Source organism: Peromyscus leucopus, chromosome 3 (assembly GCF_004664715.2).
Source record: "Peromyscus leucopus breed LL Stock chromosome 3, UCI_PerLeu_2.1, whole genome shotgun sequence".
NCBI classification, from domain to species: Eukaryota; Metazoa; Chordata; class Mammalia; order Rodentia; family Cricetidae; genus Peromyscus; species Peromyscus leucopus.
In genome coordinates this window covers 45,274,391-45,298,736 of record NC_051065.1, presented here as the reverse complement: position 1 = coordinate 45,298,736, position 24,346 = coordinate 45,274,391, and the positions used below count along the sequence as shown (strand labels likewise).

The 24,346-nt window shown below is 40.9% G+C and overlaps 2 protein-coding genes across 2 annotated transcripts; both read right to left on the bottom strand.

Annotated features, from left to right (window-relative positions):
- Window positions 1–279: 279 nt before the first annotated feature.
- Window positions 280–1,243, bottom strand: LOC114697994 (olfactory receptor 2F1-like). The gene has a single exon (XM_028876419.1). The coding sequence runs from the start codon at window positions 1,224–1,226 to the stop codon at window positions 285–287; it is 942 nt and encodes a 313-aa protein (XP_028732252.1). The 5' UTR covers window positions 1,227–1,243; the 3' UTR covers window positions 280–284.
- A 9,598-nt stretch (window positions 1,244–10,841) lies between these two features.
- Window positions 10,842–11,796, bottom strand: LOC114697993 (olfactory receptor-like protein OLF3). The gene has a single exon (XM_028876418.2). It carries the CDS (start codon window positions 11,794–11,796, stop codon window positions 10,858–10,860), a length of 939 nt encoding a protein of 312 aa, XP_028732251.1. The 3' UTR covers window positions 10,842–10,857.
- Between the last annotated feature and the right edge of the window lie 12,550 nt (window positions 11,797–24,346).

Here is a 24,346-nt window from a genome sequence, read left to right as displayed (position 1 = left end):
ATATGAACAAAATACATTGTATAAATGTACATAATATTCAAAGAATAAATAAAAAACAATAAGAACAAACTAACAAAAAAAGAATAGAGTCCAGAGTTAAACATCTTAGTTCTGTTTTAATTCAAAAGAGCATATATATATATATATATATATATATATATATATATCACAGTTACATGTGCACATACACACACTTTCCTGTACACTCACACATGCACACCTTGAGGAGCTGTGTACTCCAGTTGCCACTATGAAGAGAGATGGCTTCTTTACAGAATTGCCTCCTAATTCTTTGACTCAAAGCTCTTCATCAGAACTCGACTCAGAGCAGCCTTCACATCCTTGTTCCTCAGACTATAGATGAGAGGATTCAGCATGGGGGTGACCACAGCATAGAAGACCACTACCAACTTGTCCTGCTCTGCAGAGGCTGTGGAGGTTGGCTCCATGTGTGTGAAGAGGGCCATCCCATAAGACATGGAGACCACAGTCAGGTGGGAGGCACAGGTCCCAAAGGCTTTTCGGCGTCCCTGGGTGGAGCGGATCTTCAAGATGGCAGCCACAATGTGGGCATAGGACAGAGAGACCAGGCAGCAGGGCACCAGCAACACCACCACACTAGAGGCTAGTATCACCACCTGGTTGAGGGTGATGTCCACACAAGCCAGCCTGACCAGTGCCAGTGTCTCACAGGCCACATGGTTGAGCACATTATGCCCACAGGTGGGAAGGCGCATGGTGACTGCTGTCTCCACAGCAGAATTAGCAACACCCACAAACCAAGAGATGCCTGCCAGAACCATGCAGAGCCTTGGGTTCATCACTACTGTGTACCGTAGTGGATCACAGACAGCCACATAGCGGTCATAGGCCATGGCAGCCAGGAGCAGGAACTCAGTCCCTCCTAGAGCCAGAGCAAAGAAGTGCTGGGTCCCACATAGGGTGAAAGAGATGGTCTTCTTTTCCATGAGGAAGTGTGCCAGCATCTGGGGGACCCCACTAGAGGTGTAGCAGATGTCCACCACTGACAGATGGCAGAGGAAGAAATACATGGGCAGGTGGAGTCGTGGGTCCAGTGCAATCAGGAGGATGATGAGCCCATTGCCCAGCAGAGTCAGCAGGTATGTGGCCCCAAAGAGGACAAAGAGTCCAGCTTGGATGTGCTTGTCACTGGAGAGACCCATTAGGATAAATTCACTCACCCATGTCACGTTTTCTTTCTTCATGGAGCAGCTAGGCCAGCTGGCCAGGCATAGGGGAAGGAAAGTCAGGGAGGGCCAGTACAGGGGTCACCACAGGTCTTGCACTGAATCCTAGGTTGTGACCGGAGCTGGACCTGGGACCATAGCCTGGTTCTTTAATTTAGTGATGAGGGAGTAAGGTAATCAAGACAATGGAGAAAGGGAGACATGGCTGCTGACACAAGTGTATGGGATTCTGAGGAGCCAATCCCACTTTAATCATCCCTTTATGTCTAGAACTCTGCAAGTTGAAACTATACAGGGAGTAAACGGTCTGTGTGGAAGGAAAGAAAACAAACGCAACGGATGGTGGGAAAGAGGAGAACATAATACAAGATTAAAAAATGAAAGTGAAAGAAAAGAAAAAAATACTCAGGAAGGAGGATGTAAAAGTGGAAAAGGTTTTAATGAAAATGGAAATTAGGAAAGAAAGGCAGATTCTTCAATGTCAGATAGCAGCTGCTGAAGTCTTATAGGTACCACCGGGCATGAAAGGGATGCTTCTGAATTCCTGAATGCCGTTTTGCAAGCATCCATTCGGTCACACTTCTTGCTCCCAATAAGCCCCAGTCTAAATGATGGTGTAGAAGAGAATCCTCTGACATCCTCCTCACTGCACCCATCATCCCCGAGGAGGCATCTCTCTTTGAGATGAGTATCTGCTGTATGCTGGAAATGATGTGGGTTTTTTTTTGTTGTTGTTTCTGTCTGTGGGAAAAAAAAAGACAGACTCACAAGTCCTGCTCTCTTGGTTCTCATAATTTAACTAGGGACACAGAGATTAATTTAAAAATTATAAAAATTAATTAAATTGTGTTAAGTGCTATGAAAGGAACAAGGTCAGTACTTGGATAATTAAATTTCAGCCTTCATAATTAAATTATCATTGTGGATATTCCTTACATCTCTATAACATGTAACTTGTACAGTAAGTTTTGAGCATTTATTTAAATGCGGAAGAATGTGATGAAAGGGTAGTGTGCTGAGAGTTTCTGGTGAATGGTGGGACCAGACACATTGACACCAAGCATGAAATAAGGAGAAAGCTCTCAATCCTTACACTGTTGTGAATTCTCCTTTCTCATCTGAGTTTGCACTAGACTGTTGACTCTCCATCATCATGGCTGACTGGTTCTTGGGAAAATCCGATTGAATTCCCTCAGATTTCTTACTGGCAGTATAATCTTTAGGTATGATTCTTTCACTCAAAATCTTTAATGGGCAAATAACTCATTTATTGAAAAATTTATTGCAGATGCCAGGCTCCATGCTCTCAGCCAGTCTTAGGGAAACCTTACCTTACCTTTCAATACTAAGACTCCTTGCTTTGAAAATCAGTGAGTCCATAGAATCAAACGGGAAAAAATGACTTTAGTGCAATCTTGGGAGTCAATGATCCAGTTTGTGCATATACAGCTAGACAACATAAATACTGTATATCATCATTAATACAGCTAGAACAGAGCCACATCATCAAACATGAGAGTTCTGAAAAGCATAATTCCATCCTGATTTCCCCTGGCTGGAAACAGAGGGTAGAGTCCCACCTAAGTTTTGCAAGGGGGAGAGCAGAGCATTTCTGGACAGTACAGGCATCTCTGGCCTCCCTTTGACTCTGATCCTGATCAGAAGATATCACTGTGGCATCTGTGGAGGGTAGAAAGTGGCTTTGGGTTTCCAGTGAAGGTGAGGGGTTGGTGTTGGGCTTAGGGAGGTGCCAGATGGGATTCAGAGCTCTATAACTGCCCAGAGTCTGTCCACTGAGTTAGCAGAGGCAGTGGTTCAGTTTGGACTTGGTACCATTCCCAGATCACTTGTTGCTGTAGATAGAATCCTCATCTTTACAGTAGAGTGAAGGATCTAGATTCCATCCAGATTGTGGTCCAACCTGCTAGAAGTGGAAGGAACCATGACGGTCTCATCTCCTTCCTCTTATTTTACACCTAAAGAATTCAGGGGCCAGGTTGAGGTCACCTGCCCAAGTCTCAAACCCACCTGGGGACCAATCTGAAGCTGTGCTTATGATCTCAGGTGTACCCTAGCTTCTCAGTGAGAGGGAGAAATGGTTGTTAACAGAGTCCAAGGAGAAGGATACTTGACGGCCATAGATAGTAGGTTCAGAGTGGTATCTTGCCTTGGAGAGCAGGCAATGCTTTGAATGTGCAATCAGGGAATCTGAGTTCCTGCTTACCTGTTTGAGGAGGCTGCCCTGGTACAAGCTTCTTGACTTCCCCACCCCTATTTTCTTCATCGGAAACATAAACAATCCATAAACAAAGCTTTCTGCAGAGAGTGTTAACTCAGGTCAGATGAACCAATGAACATGAATGCGTTTTGGAAAAATACTCAGTAACTCCTTACTTGACACTGTTCCTGCACTCAGAAAGTCCACATCACTTATCTATTTACTAGCATGAAGACAAGCAACAGCAGGAAGGACAGAAGATCAGAAAGATAACAGAATGTGGGAGAGGTACAAGATCGTTTACAGTAACTTCTGATGACTAAACTTAATTGCAAAAGCCATGTTTCAAGACATTTCAAAAACCAAGGTAGAATCTGTCTATCCAATGTTAGCTCCATTGTTGCTTAAAGAATGAATTCAGCATCTATTTGTTCTAGTAATATTTTGATGTTGGTTTTATATAAGGACCAACTTTTCTTGCTATAGGGTCTTGTTCTGAGATTCTTCAGATAATGAGAGAATTTCATTTCACCTTTCTGAATGTGATAAACATATACTGTGTACTGGTGAGGACCTGGCCAGTGATAGGAGCAGAGATTGTAAGAGTCAACAGGTGAGTGAGTGCTCTGTCTCCAGAAACTTATTCTTGCAAGATGGAGGGAGAGGTTGTGTTACTATGCCCTTATCAGAGGAAGTTCCAACATTGCCCCAAGTCAGGTCCTGACTGTGTCCCAGGTGGTAGAAACATAGATGTTACAAAGCAAAACTAAGAAACAACCAATGTTTGCTTCTCCAAACCGGAAGTGATGGCAAGAATGGTAGGACAAAGGGACCTGACTTTCTGCTTGTACAGAGTTTCATTTTTGTATCATTGGGTAACTTGCACTATTTCTGTAGCATAGATTTTTTTTTATCTTTTCAATTAGTAAACAGGATTTGGTAAACATTAAGATTCCTGCTAGTTATAGAGGTTTGTGATGAATTAAAAATATTTATGGGATTTTAAAACAGCATATTAGGAAAACTTAATTCTCTGGTCTTTCATCACTCTATACATAGATAGTAAAATTGTTGGCAAGAAGTGAGGGTCAGGACTGGGCGATGGCTCATTGGGTGAAGGAGCTTACTGTCAAGTTTCACAGCTTGCCTCTGGGACCCACATGGTAGAAGAGAGGACCAACTCCTATACACGTTGTCCTCTGACTTCTATTTGCATGCCATTTTCATGTGTGTACACACATGAATAAATAATGAATTCAAAATAAATTTTAAAATGGAGTCACTAAGTTTCCTGTCAGGATTCAGGACACATGTAGAACTATTTTTTGGGAGAATTTAATAAGTGGAATATCTTGTCTTAAAAACCAAAGACCAAAGAAATATGGATAAGAGGACATATCATTAGAATTGGTAAAACCAGTTGGTTCAAGAGTAAAACACTTGTCCTCTGATACACAAGCCTCTTTCCAAAGTCCATCTCTCATCATTCCTACAGTGTGATATTCACTATCAAGTTTTTGTTTTGTTTTGTTCAGGATTAAACCTGTTTTAGTTCCTTAAAAATTATGCTTTTGATACTTGAGAGTTGAGAATATTTACTATTTTGCCTTTTGGAGAAAACGGGTTCCACACCATTCTTTGAGTCATTTACCAACCATTCCTTCTTACTCCAACAGTTCAGATGTTTCAAGACCAAGAGAATAGCCATTGAGCTCCAATATTTTATTCCAGGAGTGTTTATCTATGTATTTAGAACACTGCAGTTCTATTGTGTATTGAATGACTGACTGGGAAGGAAGACTTCATGGAATGACTTACATAATCTAAATCACAATTTTAAAAATGCTGAGCTGCAGCCAGTAACAAAAATACATTAGAGATTACCAAAGCAGTTTTGGGTACTCCTTCGTCTCACCACCTCCTTTGAACTTTCCCTGCGGGCTAGTCACTGAGCTGAGTACTCACATCATGTACACCACTCATTGCGGCTGGGCATCTGGCTCATCTCTTAGAAAGTCCTTGAAGCATTTGACATTTGTCCTCTTAGGCATGGAGCTTTTACTTTGTCAGTCTGAGTTGATAACTTCTCAGAGCTTAGGGATCCCCAGAGGGCAATTACTTTCTCTTGGTGTGTTCTTTTACACTCTTCCTCCAGTTACATCTCTGTTACCCAGCTTCCCTTCTAAAGTTCCCTTTGGGATCAACATTTTGAAAGCCTCTTACCTCAACTTTTAATTGTCCTTCTAGTTTCTAGGCTAATGAGACTATCTCTAGCTCATTTTAGACTCAGGGAATTTTGGCAGGAGTTTGGATAAGGAAATTGTTTCCCTGACCTGGTAAGAGGAACTGCAATAAATTGAGCAGTAGAGGACTAGCTAAATCTGAGATCCTGATCTGTCTTCTAGAAGGATATGATAAAAAAAAAACACCCCCCTTCTGGGCTGGAGAGATGGCTCAGCCAACAAAGGCTAGGCTTACAACAAGAAATACCCCTTTCCTTCCTCCTCACAACTCAACAGTTGGTGACCATGGTGTTGGAAGTATGTGTAACACAATAGAACTGCCATATTCAACACAGTAGAACACAACTTCACAATTATTAACACGTTCTCAGTCTCCTTGGTGTTGTCTCCTATATCACCTTTCCATTATGTTGTGCTTTCTTTGCATAGTTGGAGCTCATTAAGATTTTTCTCTTTTTGTGAATTTTGATCTTGCAGAGTTTGCTCATTTCCACAGCTTTTTCATCTCTCATAGTCTTGCTAGCAATAGTAGCAGTGCTGTATAAGGATTTTTTTCTTTCACCATTTACCGATCCAGTGTGGAAATAGAACCTGGGTTTTTGGTTAGGTGAGAAGAATAAAGCAGATATTATTGTGTGATATATTAAAAACTTTCAATAATAATCAGGTAGTATTAAATGATAAAGCTTTCATGATATGCATGATCATCACTTTAGTGACAATGGACCTGAGTACATACTGTTGTTTTACTTCTTCCTCTTCTTCCTCTTCTTCCTCTTCTTCCTCTTCTTCCTCTTCTTCCTCTTCTTCCTCTTCTTCCTCTTCTTCCTCTTCTTCCTCTTCTTCCTCTTCTTCCTCTTCTTCCTCTTCTTCCTCTTCTTCCTCTTCTTCTTCTTCTTCTTCTTCTTCTTCTTCTTCTTCTTCTTCTTCTTCTTCAGATAATCCAGGTTCATCTCTGTTCCTTTCACCACTCTGCTCAACTTAGGGCCCCAGAGGACTAGAAAACTTCCCACCTTTGAGGTCTATGGAACTTGTAACTGGGAATTGTAGCCAATAGAAAAAGGGAAGGCAAAAATAAAAAAGAAATTGGACAGCATCATGAGGAAGAAGAGGAAAGAGGAATGACTGTTGAGAAGTTGGACTCCAAAAGGCATCTCTTGTATGAAATGATAGAATGCTACCAACGACAAAAGAGAAGGACTATTAGGTGTCATTTTCCAGAATAAATATAATTAGATATAATTAAAAATGCTTCCTTGCTTACAAAAAAAACGCATCCTATCTACTTCCCCATACATTTTGATATCATCACACAAGATATGCAACTATATAAAAGAATGTAGGTTGGATAATGGTAGAAAATATGTCTGAACAATTAGATGACTACAAAAATCTCAAATGTAGAAAGTCAGTGGTGTCCAGGAAGGATCCACTTGTTATTTCTGGGTAATAAGATCACAATTTGTATTTTCTTCTTTGATTATCAGTACTTATAAATGCGTAAAACAAACACACACATATACATTATCAGATAGGTATCCAAATAAAATGAAGAAAATCCTTAGACCAGCCCTATCTTTGTATAATGGCACAGTGGTTATTAAGAAATTAACCTATTGTTTTAATAACCAGCGTTAGTGAATTATCTTTGGGAAACTGAGTGGCTATTAAAGGGTAAAGGGAAATATGTATCTTCTGGGCACAACACAACCATTATATTCATTAAATCACAGTAGCTTGCACTGGCCTTGGGCCTGCACAAAATTGGGCCTGACAATAGACATTCATTGAGAGGGAGGGATCAATGGGACCCTACCCCTACCTGTTGAACTATTCCTTACTGATGGTTTCTGGGTGAGGGACAGTCATTGTCTTCAGTAATCATTGGTAAGCCCATCATGCTTCAATGGATAATTCTAATCTCATGGCTACATAGATGACGCTTGTTAAACTCAATGGGTCACAAAATAAATCATGAAGACATAAATGTGAGAAAAGGATTTGTAGGGAAGATAAGGTTGAAGAGGGATGGGAAGAAGGTAAGAGAGGGTAAGAGTGAGAATAACTAAAATGTATTAGAACATTTATGAAATTGTTCAAGAACAAATTCAATTAATAAAAATGTATAAAGAGGGGGGAAAGAGCGTAGTTAAACATAGGTAAAATTGAATCACATGTTGGCATTCCAACTGGTGTTGTCAATTTTCAGGTCTTGTTTTGGCAACCATATAATCACAATACCAGTTGACAAATCAATGTAGATGGAGAAATCTCAGAACCCCTAGGCGAAATGCTACAGGCAAATAATGGCTGCTGAGAAAGGAAGGGAGTGTCGCCTCTAGAAACATCACCTCTGATTGTTATCTAATCCAAAGCGGTCAGCCCTAAACACATACACATATGAGTAACACTGAAGGGACTTGGCAGACTGTATTTATAAATTTATATATTTTATATGTAACAATTATATGGCAAGCAATAGTGACAAATACATGGCATGAATAATCTCCCACCCACATTATTCATGCACACAGGGTTAGAAGATGGGGTCAGAGTGGGTGCGAGTGATGGAGGCAGGGTAGTTGATGCTACATTCTGCCCCTCTTCTTCCTCTGTAGCAGTGGTTAGGACTAGAAACATGTCCCACACAATATCAGCTGCTGAGTGTCTGGGCCCATGGCTTTCCCTAGAGTCTAATTCTTTTCCAGCAAGCTTTGGTTACAAATGTGCCTTCTAAGTGCCCGGTGCAGTCACCAAAAATGTTTATATGGATGAGAAGGACAATATGAGAATTGCAAAGGGGGAAAAGAAGCTGGATGAAATTTTGGGGGAAAACTCTTTCATCTCTTTTCCTTACAGGTAAAAAGGAGGCAACTGAGTGGGGCTTAGAGAGTGGAAGTGGTGGGACCAACATTACATTCTAGGTTAGAGCAGGACTAGAGCTGTGTCTCGATGACATGATGTGTTTTCGTCCCACAATAACAGCTGTGTTGTCACCCATCGGGCAGGAGAGAATTGTCACAATACCTCATGGGGAACAGAAGAAGGCAAGTTCAACTTATGGGCGGGGTGAGGAAATCCTTAGATTTACAATGTTGTGCCTGTGGGCTAGTTGAAGATTCTGGCCACCGCAAGATTATGCAGTGGCCAGGCTGAAGAACAGCACAGAATGGTTAGTGGACTAGGGGTGGGGTCAACAAATCAACCTCTAGCTTGAAGTATTCTCTGTTCCTTATAAAAATTTTGAAATGTTGGGTCTTACATTATGGTTTTTGATTCATTTTGGGTTGATGTTGCAGTAGGTAAGTGATAAGAATCTAGTTCCAGTTTCTATACATGCATCTAATTTCCCCAGTACCATTTGCTGAAAAGGCTGACTATGTATTCCTTACCCATGTCAAGAATCTGATGGCTGACATTACATAGATTTATTTTTGTCATTTTTGTTATGAGCCTTAGCCTGTAACAGAGTTCTTTCCTTGCTGAATACCTTGATTCACCTCTGACAGTGTAGTGTAGCCTTCTGGTTAAGTGTGTGCTCTGAATGCATTCCTGAGGGTTAGTAAGAGGATATGGGTGGGCCCTATTGTTAAACATTTGTCTGAGGTCTTTAATGTGCGACTTGCTGACCTGCCATTTGCCCTCCCTGGACATTGGAAGGAGAAAGAAGGAAAGGGATGCCTGTGGACTTGCTCATGTTCAGAGCTGTGGAAATCATGACTGTCACTAGCCTTAGATCCTGTGTGTGCTCTCTACCCTAGTAAGATGGGCTAGACCATGTGTCAGTTATGTGACTCATGCACTTCTGTCTGTGTATATGTGTGCGCACACGCGCGCATGAGCATTAACACATACTTGTGCCATGAGCATTAACACATACTTGTGCATGTACTGTGTGTAAGGACATATGTGCAAGTGTATGAAAGCTAAAGAACAACTTTGGATATCAGCCTATGTGGCCAATCCTTTGGTCAATGAACATCAGGAATCTTACTCTCTCTGCCATTCCACTGGATTGCCAGTGTGTTCTACCACACCAACCTTCCTTTTAAGTTTTTAAAAATGCTTTATTTTATTATTATTTTAATGTGTGTGGGTGTTTTGCATTTATGTATGCTGTATGTATGTGCACCACATGGTGCCTAGTACCCACAGATGCTGGAAGAGGGTGTGAGATTCCCCTGGAAATGGAGCTACAAACAGCTGTTAGCTGCCTTGTGGGAGCTTGGAACCAAACTTCAGGTCCTCTGTGAGAGCAGCAAGTGGTTTTAACTTCTCAGCGATTCTTCAGGCCCCATACCCATCATTGGATGTTAGTTATGGGCATCAAATTCAGATTCTCACGCTTGTCCAGCATGTGCTTTACTGACTGATTTCTATCCTCAGCTCGACTTTTGTACTTCACACCTAAAGTCTGTTGATTCTTCAGGCACAGACAAGTTTGAAGCTTGTAGATTATTATTTTTCTTTTCTCATGGACTGAAGAAAAGTTAGATACACATTTACAGACTTTAGAAAGGAAGAAGACTCCTACTGTTTGTTTGTTCATTGAATGATTGATTGATTTTGTGTCTGTGTGTTGGGGCAGGTAGAAGTGTATCAGGGCAGATTTGTGGAAGTCAGAGTGTAGCTTGTGAGAATCAGGCCTTTCTTTCATCATGTGGGTCCTAGGGATCAAACACAGGCCATCAGGCTTGGAGGCAAGTACCTTAACCCACTGAGACATCTTGCCATCCCAGGACTAGAGTGTTGAAAAGATAAGTTGTGGGCGTTGCTCTGATGTTTGAACCAGCCTTCCCTTGGCTATATTGTTTTCTCTCTTCCTTTCAGTTAAGAAAATGCACACATTTCATTTAACTTTCTCCATAGCATTTGCATCTTAAAGGTGCTGTAATTTGTTTTCTCTGAAATAAAACGAGGGTCAAAATAAGAACCAGAGACAAAATCCTGTTTTCTTTTACCTCCAAGAAGCATCATGTAGATTTAGGTCCTGATACCTATGTCCTTACACACATATACAGTCACACTTAAGGGCAGGTCACATGAATAGTTCATACCCCGATGCTGGCCAGGACGGGGACAATAAAGTCAATGACAGGCATTGATATGTGTCTGTCACATACATGACCTGCACATAAGCATGTCCACAATCTTCAGAAGGACACCCCTTCCTTTAGAAAATTGTCTCCTAATTCTTTGACTCAAAGCTCTTCATCAGAACTCGACTCAGAGCAGCCTTCACATCCTTGTTCCTCAGACTATAGATGAGAGGATTCAGCATGGGGGTGACCACAGCATAGAAGAGAACCACCACCTTGTCCTGTTCAGCAGAGGCTGTAGAGCGGGGCTGCATATAGGTGAAGAGGGCCATCCCATAAGACATGGAGACCACAGTCAGGTGGGAGGCACAGGTCTCAAAGGCTTTTCGGCGTCCCTGGGTGGAGCGGATCTTCAAGATGGCAGCCACAATGTGGGCATAGGACAGAGAGACCAGGCAGCAGGGCACCAGCAACACCACTACACTAGAGGCTAGTATCACCACCTGGTTGAGGGTGATGTCCACACAAGCCAGCCTGACCAGTGCCAGTGTCTCACAGGCCACATGGTTGAGCACATTATGCCCACAGGTGGGAAGGCGCATGGTGACTGCTGTCTCCACAGCAGAATTAGCAACACCCACAAACCAAGAGATGCCTGCCAGAACCATGCAGAGCCTTGGGTTCATCACTACTGTGTACCGTAGTGGATCACAGACAGCCACATAGCGGTCATAGGCCATGGCAGCCAGCAGCAGGAACTCAGTCCCTCCTAGAGTTAGAGCAAAGAAGAGCTGTGTCCCACATAGGGCGAAAGAGATGGTTTTCTTCTCCATGAGGAAGTGTGCCAGCATCTGGGGGACCCCACTAGAGGTGTAGCAGATGTCCACTACTGACAGATGGCAGAGGAAGAAATACATGGGCAGGTGGAGTCGTGGGTCCAGTGCAATCAGGAGGACGATGAGTCCATTGCCCAGCAGAGTCAGCAGGTATGTGGCCCCAAAGAGGACAAAGAGTCCAGCTTGGATGTGCTTGTCACTGGAGAGACCCATTAGGATAAACTCACTCACCCACGTCACGTTTTCTCTCATGGAACAGTTGGACAGGTTGGCCAGGAGTGGAGGAAGCAGAATCAAGGACAGGCAAGTAAAGATATCATTATAGATCTTACACAACGTCTTAGACTAAGGTTGAAACTAGAGCTGGGACACAGCCTGGTTCTTTTTTTTTTTTTTTTTTTTTTTTTTTACTTTTTTTTTTCAAGACAGGGTTTCTCTGTGTAGCTTTGCACCTTTCCTGGAACTCGATTTGGAGACCAGGCTGGCCTTGAACTCACAGAGATCAACCTGCCTCTGCCTCCTGAGTGCTGGGATTAAAGGCGGGCACCACCACTGCTGCCTGGCACAGCCTGGTTCTTTAACCTGGGTAGTTATGGAAGGAAATTGTGAAGACATTGAAATGACTTCCCTGAGAAAATTAAGAAAAAGAAAAAAGGGAGGTCAGGGCAAGAGATTGGCATGGTGACATGTTCCTTTAATCCTATCATGTGAGAGTTGGACACAGGATCAGAGTTCAAGAACAGTATGAGCTACAGAGGGAGTTTGAGGCCTATGAATCCCTGTCTCAAACAAACAAATAACAAAACAGATCTTGGAGGAAGGGAGAGTGGGCTTCCCATGCTAACATATAAGTTTCTAAAGATTAGCACCCCTGATTTGGCCATTAATTTATATCAAGCATCTTGTGCAATAACAGTTACATAACAAGTAATCAATCCATGTGGAAGGAAAGATAATCCAAAAAAGGGGTGGGGTAAAAGAACAGAGTATTGCAGAGGTAGAGAAACAATAAAGGAAAATAAACACCCGGGGAAAAAAGACATGGTCATAGGGAAAGTAGTGAAAGTGAACAGGACAGAAAGGCAGGTTCCACAATGTGGGGTAGCAGTGGTCCTGTGTTCCCATCAAACACACGGGAGAATAGTGACACTTCAGTGACTTTTGGCATCTTTTCCTACATCTCAGTTCTATTGTTATTCATGCTTCCTGTACATCTAGGTCAGGGCCTGTCATGGAATCCTCTCACATACTCTACTTCATGAATCAGGGCTGAGGCTTATGTCCCTGAGATGAACATCTATTAAGGAGCTGCCATGTTCCAGGAAATGTGCAGGGCATTTTTTTATCTGTCTGAGAGCACAGTGATAGAGAGACATGAGACTTTCTTACTTAGATCTTATCATTTAGGGATGTAGAGATTAATTATAAAAGTTAAAAATAAATAGACTTGTGCTAAGTACTATGGAGAAACACAGTATTAGACTTGGCTAGTTTGATTTGAATCTTGATATATATTCCTTTTATCTCAGTAACATGCAATCTAGACAGTGCATTTTAAAGATCTTTAAGTAAATAATGAGAGAGTGGTGTGCTGGAAGGTTTTGGTGAACAGTGGCACTCATGGATACTGAGCATGAAGGATTAGAAAACTCTCCACCTGTCTACTGTTGTGAATTCTCCCTTTTCAGCTGGGTTTGCAGTAGGTCATTGTCCTTTGTGGTGAATGACTGTTCCCTGTATAAGTCAAAGCCCTCAGATTTGTTTTTTAATAATTTCAATTTTCAGGTATATTTCTTTCTTTCAACTATTTATCTTGCTAGATCTGTATTTCATTTATTCTTTTACTCCTTTTAATTTCATTCACAGACACAACATTCTTTTTTTTTAACCTTTTTGGTTTTTCAAGACAGGGTTTCTGTGTTTAGCACTGACTGTCCTGGAACTAACTTTGTAGATCAGGTTGGCCTTGAACTCAGAGATCCACTTGCCTTTGCCTCCTGAGTGCTGGGATTAAAGATGTGCAATAGCACTTCCCGGCCTATGTAACGTTCTTTAATCAAAGCCTCCTCATTCTTTCTTATCTTGCTTCCATATCCACCAAATCTTTCTTCTTCCTGAGTCTCCATCTTCCTCCTGTCATGTTTTTCTTATGAGTTTGTGTCCCAGTGCATCTAATTAGGGTTGTCTTCATGAGCGTCAGTTGGGGGATTATTTACTTGAGTTGGGGAAGTGTACCAGGCTTATTGTTGCTCGATTTGCAATTGCTAGCAAATGGAATCAGCTTAGATGTCCATTAGCAAATGAATGGATAGTAAAAATGTGGTACATATGCACAGTGGAATTACATTTGGCTTTGAAAAAATAAAATTGTAAAATTTCAGGTAAATGGATGAAGTTAGAAAATATACTGAATGAGGTCACACAGGCCTCCAAAGACAAATGCCACATGCTATATCCCTTATGTGTATACTAGCTTTGAACATTTAGCATCATGTATTTAACTGTCTGTAGAGGCCAGGAAGATAGAAAGGGACATTGGAGAGGATTCCTTAATGGAGTGGGGATAGGAGGACAAGGTGATATGAACTGAGGGAAGAGTACTAGGGATGAAAAGGTTTGAGTGGGATATGGGTGGGGACGGAGCGGGCTAAGAGAAGTTCGGAAGGAAGCTTAACTTATTTTTCCACTTACCCTGATGAAATACTTACTTTCGATATAAAATATGCATTTAAAAACATCAATGGTTCCACAGAATAAAATAAGAAAATTTAAAAATTGGACCCTGGTGCATTCTGTGGAGGCCAATGACTTTGGTATATGTAAATCATTGTAGCAAAACAGAGGACAGATGCAACATATCAAAAATTAAGACAGCTAGAGCAGAGCCACAGCATTAAATATGAGAGATCTGAAGAGCATAATTCCATCCTGATTTTCCTTGTCTGCTGACAGTGGCTGAAGCCCTATCTAGTTGTGGGAAAGAGAGAAGAGAGCGCTGAATGGAGCAGGACTCTGACCTCCCCTCAACTCTGACCCAGAGTTTGTAAATGTCGTTCACTCCTTTTCAATTTTATTTGCATATATAATGTTCTTTGATCAAAGCACCCCCATTATCTTCTCTTATTTTGTTCCCATACTCACCATGAAAGTGTCTCTGGTCAGAAGGTAACTCTGTGGAAATCATGAAGGGTGGCTTTGGGCTCTCAGTAGTAGAGTTTAGGGAAGAGGGTCAAAACCCAGGGAGGTGCTGATTGGAATTCTGAGTATGCCTTCAAGGAACTTGTGACAGTTTACAGATCTTGCCTCTGAGTCAACAGAGGGAGTGTCTTGGTTTGGACTTGTTACCAATCCTAGGTTACTTGTTGCTACGGGCAGAATTCTTACTTTCAGATTGGTGTGAAGGATCCAGATTCCCTCCCAATTGTGGTCAAAAGTGTGGAAATGAAAGAAACCACCTGTTCAGAAGAATTCCTTCCTTCTTCTTTATATATAGCAAATCCAAGGGCCAGAAAGAGGTGATCTACCTATGTCTAAGATCTACCTAGGGACCAAGATAAAGGCAGCCTGCCTGAGAACAGAACGGCTCAGGGAAGGAGACTCTTGTGCATTGTAGATGGCAGACTCACAACAGTATACTGCCCAGCAGACACATGTTTTGGAGAACAGGCAAAGCTTTGAATGAGCAGTCAGGAAATCCAAATTCTAGTCTGCCTGCTTCAGGAGTGAATTGCTTGAGCTCCATAACTTCCGATTCTTCATCTGAAATGTATAGATGATCATGATGATGTCTTCCTTAGAGGTTTTGAATATATATCAGATGAACTAATGAATATGAATTTGTTTCTGCAAAGTACTCAGTAAAATCTTAAAGGGTGTGATTCTTGCACGCACACCAGTATACAGAAGCCCCCTGTACTGGGGTCAGTTCTGCCCACCAATATGAGGACAACTGACAGCAGGAACAAGTGCTCTTAAGATCAGGAAGGTGGTCTGCAGTAAACTGTAGGGAGTAAACCTAATTGCAGAACTCATGCAGCAATGCATTTCAGAAATTAATCCACACTCAGTGTTTTGCTGCACACTTTGCACACAGCACGAACTCAGCATCTTTTTATTCCAGTAACATCTTGATGTCTTCTGTAGATCACGATTAATTTTTTTCCTTGATAGCTGACCTTGTTCTGAGATCTTTTGGACAATTAGAGAACTTCATTCCACTTTTCTCAACTTCATAAACATTTAGTGAGGGCCTGGACAGTGATAAGAACATGAATTACATGTGTTATTAAAATAGGGGTCCTCCAGAAGCTCATCCTGGCAGGGAGGATAGAGAGAGTGAATCACCATGCTCTGATCCTTCATAGGAAGCTTCAGCAACATTCCAGTAAGAAAGACTGGCTATGCCAGCAGCAGTAGATGTACTTTACACAGCAGTACAAATACTTTATACAGTAGATATAAAATAGAAATAAGAAACCACTAATATTTTTGTTTCTTTGGAGATACCTTTCAAGTTATAATATGGTAAGACCTGTTTGCAATCGGTATTAAATTCTATTTACACATCATCTGGTTAGCTGCTGTATTTGAAGTATGTATTATTCATCTGAAGAGTGACGGTGTTTAATTTAGTGAACATTAAGATATCTTGAAGTCCTAAAGGTTCTTAATAAATTAAGCCACATATATTATAATTTGAAGCACCAACAAAAGTAAAAATAAATTATTTGCTCTTCCTGCATTTTATGCACAGCTAATAAAATTATAGGTTCAAAAGCGTTAAGAGTCACTGGGTTTCCTATTGAAGCATTCAGACTGAACATAAAATTGTTTGGTGTGGTGACAATAAATAGCATTTACTGTGGCCACGCAATTAGACATGAGGAAACTGTTAGACTAAGCCAAAGTTATTATAATCTTCCAGGATGAAAGCCTTCTTCAAAAGTCCAATCTTGATAAAAATCCAGGGTGAAAATTCTACTAGCAACAAATTTTCTATCAGATCTAGGGTTACATTTTCCTTCATCTTATAGAAATTATTCTTCCAAATGCTGAGACAATTCACCATTTTGTCTTTAGAGAAGGCAGACTGCCTTTGGATATTCTACCAACCCCATACCTCCTCTATTCCTTCCTACTCCAACATAGGGCAGATGCTTCAAGCCTAGAAAGTACCTTTTGATTTATACTATTCCTTTCTGCAAATCTGCCCACATAACCTGAGCATTTTGTTTAATGGTCCATTGTTGGGTAACTGACCTAGATGAACTCTTCAGTAGCCTGAAATAAATAGTTTTCTTAATAAGTCACTAGAGGAAGCCAAAGAGCCTCGAACTGTACCAGTGAGAGGTTACAAGAGGCTTTGGTGACAAACTCTCGTCCCCTGCTCTGAACTCTTCCTGGAGAGAACCGCTGGGCTGAGTGCTAACCTCACACACAAGGTTCTCTTTGGCTGGGCAGGTGGCTCACCTCTTAGGAAGCCCTCAGAGCACCTTGTTTCCTCTTCTTGGGTGTGGAGGTTTACTTTGTCAGTATGAGCCGCTAACTTTTCAGATCTTATGCATCCCTTGAGGGCAATTATTTACCTTAAGAAGTACCATTCTTCCCCTAGCTACTTCTCAACAACTCCACCTTCTTCTAAGTTCCCCGTGGAACGAACATTCTGAAAGTGTTTTACCTGAACTTTTAATTGTCCTAATTTCTGGGTTAAGGAGACCATCCCTGACTTTTGAATCTCTCACTGCCTTCCAAAACTGTTGCATTGCCAGAGACTCTTCACAGGAGCCAGCAGACACAGATATTTGTCTCCATGGCCTGCTTACTAGGGATTGAAAGTAATTGGAATTTAATGTAAAATCTGAAATGGCTAGAAAGAAACATAGTAAAACACTTCAAGATACAGGCACAAGCAAGGACTTTCAGAACAGGACTCTGACAGTGCAGGGAATAACCCAAAGAACAGACAAATGGGATCTCATGAAATTAAAAAGCTCCTGCACAGCAAAGAACACAGTCTGTAGAGAGGAGACAGCATAGAGTTGAGGAAATCTTTGTCAACCATTTATCAGTCAGGCAGTGAAATATAGGGTATATAACTAACTACAAAAAGTAAACATGAAAGAAATAAATCTTCCAAACAATAAATGGGCTAATTTATGGAACCAACAGTTTTCAAGGGCGAAATCCAAATGGCAACAAATACTGGCGAGCTGGTCAACATCCTTAGCTATGAGGGAAATGAAAAACTGCTTTGACATTCTCTCTCACCCCAGTCAGAATAACTATCATAAACAAACAAACAAAAACCAAACAAACAAAAAAAACAAATTCTAGCAAAAGTTTTGGGAAGAGAAGAACCCTTCTATACTACTATTGGCGGTGCAAACTTGTGTAGGCACTGTGGAAACTGGTGTGGAGTCTTCTCAAAAAAGTGAAAACAGAGCTACCAGGACACCCAGATCTGTCCTACTCTTTCTTGGTAGTACAGTTGGAGGAATCTAAGTTAAAGTACTTTGGCAATACTTGCACATCTGCATTTACTGATGCTCTGTCTAGAGTAGCTAAGGTACAGAACCAAACTAGATGTCCTTTAACAGATGAAAGTATAAAGAAAACAAGGCACTCATAAATGATGGAATTTTAATCGGCCACAAGGAAAAATGAAATCATGCCATATGAGGGAAACGGATGAAACTAGAAACCATTATGTTAAGCTAAATAAACCAGACTGAGAAAGACAAGTACTCTGTGTTTCATTATATGTATTTCTGTGTATGCACATGTAGATGCATATATATTCACTTACATATGTCTGTGTGTAGGTCATGAAATAGAAAGAGAATCATGAGAGTAGAGGAAAGGATTTTAATGGTGGGGAGAAAGAGAGAGGGTAACTCAATACATGTGCCATAAAAACTCAAGAGTTGTCTATTTGGGGACAGGACTCTTGGGTGACAGCCTTGGGAGAGATAATCTGAACAGAGTATAGTGGCACACATGTATGGAAATGCCACAGTGAAATTTATTACTTTTTTCTGCTAAATTTAAAAATTAATTTTAAACATTTTTGGAAATGTAATTTCCAAATGGTAAAGTAACTGGAAAAGGGAAGGGGAAGAGGAATTAAATGGCACAGGGTAGACTCTACCCTAGAGGGAAAAGGTACAAATTCCTTCTTTACCCAGCAACCCATGTTGGTGACAAGGCAATTGTGGGTATACATCATGTAGTTGAGCTGTTATGTTCATGGTGTGCAGCCAGTAAGAAGTCTTAAGTTCAGACTCATTCATTCCCACAGCCGTCTTGGTGAGTTCCTGTCTCATCTGCTTATTGTGTTGTATTTCCTCTGGGTATTTGCACACCATAGAAGTTTACTCTTCCAACTTCTGTCATTTCCACTGTTTTTAAATCTAAATTTTAATTTTAAGTTATATATATATGTGTGTGTGTGTGTGTGTGTGTGTGTGTGTGTGTGTCCATGTGGGTATATGTGCATTTGTATGCAGGTGACTGTAGAGTGCAGAAAAGAACATTATATCCTGGAGCCAGAGCTATAGGCAGTCATGATATACCTAATATAGGTACTAGTAACTGGATTTGGGTCCTCTGGAAGAATAACAAGCCCATGATGAGGTTTTGTTATTAACATTTACATATGTTATTCAATAAAAATAAGTGTCTTATTTGTCAATGGGAAGATATACTGTGCATCAGAACTTTTTTTTTAATATTAATTGACCGTTGCTAGCCAGACAAAGATAACACCATAATGACAATGGACCAGGGGATAGCTATTTGGCTTCATACTTTCCCCTTTTGGACAATCTAAGGTTCACCTTTGTTCTTTCCACTGCTTAGGTAAACATCAGACACTAGAAGCCTTGAAGGCTTCCCACCTTTAAGGTCCATGGGAAGGAAAAATCTGATAGGATGTTTTACTGAGAGTTGTAGCCAAAAGCAAAGAGAGAGAGTGGGGGTGGGAGTGGGGGAAGCCATTGGAAGGATCAAAAGGGAGAAGCAGAGGGAACATAATGTCTGAGAGGTGGAACTCCCAGAAGTAGTCTTAGTGTAGAGAGAAATAGTTCATACCAAAACTGAAAGAGAAGAGCTGCTTGGTCTACTACCATGTAATGAAAATGCTTCCTCATTTGCAAAAGAGAAATTGCATCTTTTCTATCTTTTCAAATAGTAAGATTAAAAATGATCTATAACTAGAGTAAAACATAGATTGGAAAGTAGAAAAGTATTAGGGTTGAATGTCTGTAACAAATGAGGCACCACTGCTTGAGACCCACACAAGATCAAGCCAGTTACCGTTCTAGCATGGAATGTGGAGTGCTTTCCAAGTCCCCATCCCTAGCTGAGGAGTTATTGGATGTTGGTAGCTTCTAGGAGAGGTAGAACAAGTTTTCTTTAAGGGTGTGGTTCATGATAGGTCAACCATGCTCCAGGAGATGACTCCTGACCTACCTATGTATATAGATACAAAGTGGGCTTGATTAGTTATAAAAAAGGAAGACATGAAGTTGGGAAGGGGTGAGGCATGGAGATGAATTTGGGAAGAGTTGGGGGAGATGTCAGGAGTGGATGAAACAGGACAAACTACATTGTATACATGTTTTAAATTCTAAAACAAAAACAAAAAACCAACAAACCAAACAAACAGAAGTATTATTTTAACTAAAGAATAAAGAATGAAAACAGAATGGGAAGGAAGACCACAAAGTATTTGCGGGTTATTGATGGCTTCTAAAAGTATAATTTTTCTAAAAGAATAATTTTCTTTTTCTTTTCTTCTGCTTATCACTATTTAAAAATTTTCCACAATAAACATACACATTTTCAATTGTGAGTACAAATCAAAATTAACAGTCTCAGAACTGTGGAGATAGTGCAACAGGTAAGGGTATTTACTTGTTCTGCAAACATAGGCCTTTCGTTCAGATCCACAGAACCTACATTAAAAAAATCACTGGGTTATTGCTACACACAAGCCTGCAACCTCAGTGCTATAGGAGGGTGGAGACAGGAGGGTTGCTGGAGCTTGCTAGACACCAGCCCAGTTCCAGGTTAATTGAAAGACCTCATCTCAGAGGAATAAGGTAGAGTGTGTAGAGCCTACACTTACATAGCCATGTCTCTTCGAGATAGTGACATTAGGAAATAATCAACATTCTTTCTTAACATTCAGTGGTAGTAGACTGCCTTTGGGTGACATAGATGGTTGTTACAGGGTAAAGGAAGACATGAGTAAAATTGTGTCTCCTCAAAGTAGATATAACCACAAATTTTGGGTTAAGTACACCAACTTAGGTGAGTCTGTACGTACTCTATGCTAAGGAGTATAGACTAGAGCAAGCAAATATTCACACTCTGGCTTCAGCAGTAATACCTCCATGTCTTTAGCAAGGTGCACGATATCAGATTTGCCATATGTGAAATAAAATGGTTGGATTAGACCTACAGAATCCTACAGATCTGGAAATCTATCTTTTTCAGTGTGCACATTATAGTAGTGCCTTTTCATTTAAGATTCTAGATTCTGCACTATGACAGTAAAGTCACTCCATCTGGGGTTCCTGTAGGCATAACAGGGTACATGAGAGTCTCTCTTTTGAGCCTGATCCATATCAGAAGATTAGCGGAAAGAAATGAAATTTTAGGCACAATTTGAACTCCAAGTGTTTCGACATAATGCATTTCCGGCAGCCTCAGGCTCACTGCTTGCCTGGATCTTCCTCTTCATTCCTTTGGAATTCTCCCATGACCCCCACTTCCTTCTCCTTCCCTTCCTTTTTCTCCTTAATGTCTCATTACCACAGAGTTTCAGGAAATTGCAGCAATAGCAAGCTATCAATAATTTAGCTCACTCCCACTAAACTGCTAAACCAAGTTCTTGGCTACTAATATTTTCTGTTAAGTTCTTCCTAATGAAAAAAAGTTAACTTTTCTGTATATACTATTTATTTTTTTTCTCATGGTTTCTGAGGGTTGCATCTACAGTCATTTTGAAGGGGTAGCACATCCTGGCTGTATAAGTCTATAACACAGGGCAGTAACTCTACAGGGAAAAAATAGAAATATTGTTCTTCCTGTGTCTATATAGGAAAATTTGAAATGGTGTTCCATGCTTTGTTCCATACTTTTTTGTCTATGCTTAACTAACTGTCCCAATTAGCATGATTTATCAACTTGATACAACCTAGAATCCCCTGAAAAAAAGAGTCTCAGTACAGTAACTGCCTTTAACAGGTTGGCCTCAAGGCATGTCTGTGAGAGATTGTCTTGACTGATAATTGATGCAGGACCATTTCATGGGCCAGTGGTCCTGGGCTGAATACAGAAGCTGGCTGAGCATGAGTCTCAGTAAGCCTGAGAGTGAGAAAGCAAGTGGCGTTCCTCCATGGTTTCTACTTCAGTTTCCGACTTGAACTCTAGTCCCGACTTCCTTCAGTGATCGACTATGATCTGGAAGTCTAAAAAGAAATAAATCTCTTCCTTCCCAAGTTGCTTTTGGTCAGAATGTTTACCACAGCAATAGAAAGGAAACCAGAATGGCAACTATATGACTTTGGAGGAAATGCTTCAGTGGTCACAGTGGGGACAAGAAAAGCTTGGCCTATGAGTTCATTAGCACTCCATATAAGTTACTTCGCTGAAACTATGTAATTACTATTGTATATTAACATTGGCTATGCAAACCCTGGAAAGGGGATATTTTTTGTAATATATTTTAATTATAAATATGGAGCCCACAGCAATCTCCAAGAGCAACTAGTTTCCATGACAAGACAAGGAATTAAAAATACTCTTCATCAAGACTCTTCAGAAATGCACCTTCTTTGTTTTCTGTAATGATCCAAACTTCCTGACTCACTCTTCTGGTAGATAGTGTGCAAGCAAGGGGACAGTGGGCACGGGTGGGGGTGGGAACACAATTTTCCTGCAGAACAAACGGCACCCTTTCTCTTCAAATAATCTTTCTAAGTAAACATACAACCAATTTGAAGTTCAATCCTATATTAAAATGGTGTGTTTATTTTTCTCCTTTTCTAGGAGGACTTCCAAATTTATGATTAAAAACTGATAGTATAGTTTAGAAGACTTTGGAAAGGAAGACAAAATCATTGTTTCATGGTGGTCCTGCCATTCATCTCCACAGGCAGGCAGCCACACTCATCTACATGCACCCATGTGACAGCCTTCTGTGGACATTCAGATAATGTGAATCAGGGTGAGGCGCTGCGTCAAATTCTCTGGTCAAGGGATGTATGGACTATCTGTTGCCTTACTTTGATTTTATCATAGACCAGTGATAGTCTCTTTGTCATGTAGTCTCAGTTATTTTCTGATGCTGTCACTCCTTCCCGTGCACGTACACCCACGACACTCTGACACATTGAATCCTGGAGTGCTAACTTGGTAAGTCTATGTTGCAGGCTTCATCAGTAGGACTACCCAGCTTATTCCTCTGAGAAGACTTTGGTTGAACTCCCAGGTGCCTTTAGCACCTCCTTCTGGATGCATGTTTGAATACATCGCTTTTTTCCCCCTTAGGGAACTTGGAGAAGGCCTCAGGTGGAGTTCATGGGAACTCATCTACTGCTGTTTCTTTTTTGTCCCTCAATACTTTTGTGGCATCTGGATCTTCCTAAGCCATGGCCTCTGCCAGGGTACAAGGCAATCAGCAAAGTATTTATACTATGGGCCTTTTCTTCCCCTACTACTTTTCATTCACATGATAGCCCCCTTAGAATTACAGTCAGAATATATGCATGTATATGTGCAGACCTCTCTCTCTCTCTCTCTCTCTCTTTCTCTCTCTCTCTCTCTCTCTCTCTCTCTGTGTGTGTGTGTGTGTTTGGGGGGGGAGTGTATGTAAGTAGAGACCAGAGCTCAATCTTAGGCATTGTCAATGCCATAACCTTGGTTTATTTTTTTTAACACATTTTTATTTTTTATTTTACATGTATGGGTAATTTGCCTGCTTCTATATCTGTGCACCACATGTATGCAGTGCCCTTGGAGACCAGAGAGGGCATTCGATCCCTTGGAACTGGGGTTACAGAAGGTTGTGAGTCACACATGGGTGCTGACAGTTAATCCTTGGTCCTCTGGAAGAATGTCCAGTGCTTTAAACTTCTGAGCCACCCCTTCAGTCTCCATCCATCATTTTTCTTTTCTTTTTTTTTTTTTTTTTTTTAAAGACAGAGTCTTACTTGTCCTTGAACTCACTGATTTGGCTAGGCTGGCTGGCTAGCAAGTCCCAGGGACCCATCTGTTTCCACCTCCACAGTTCTGAGGGATTACAGATGTGCACAACTTCTCTAAGCTTTTCCATATGGGTTCTAGATATCAAAGTCAGGTCTTCATGTTTGCCTGGCAAACACTTTTCCCGATGAGCTGTTTTGTTTTTGTTTTTAATTTTCACCCAAATCTTTACAAGAGAGGGAAAGTCCCCCCTTTAAGTGATTTTCCTATTTCATATTGTTAGTTATGAGTATTTCTAATTTATCCAAAGGTTGTAGGTTTTCATACAAGTGACCCAGGACCTCAGAAACTCAGGATGCACAAAGGCAAACATGTGTTGGTTCAATAAACACAAAGTGACTTCCACTTTCTATTTATTGTCCATCTTTCATGAAGAATCAGAGTCTCCACTCTCCTATATTCCACTCATCATATCTGCCCCCAGTGAGCACGCTGGGACTCCACGTTCAGTTTCGTGTGGTTACCCTTCTCCTGGTCTATGGAAGGGAATTCTCTCACCTCTTTGCTCCACAAGCGTTCTGCTGCTAATTCG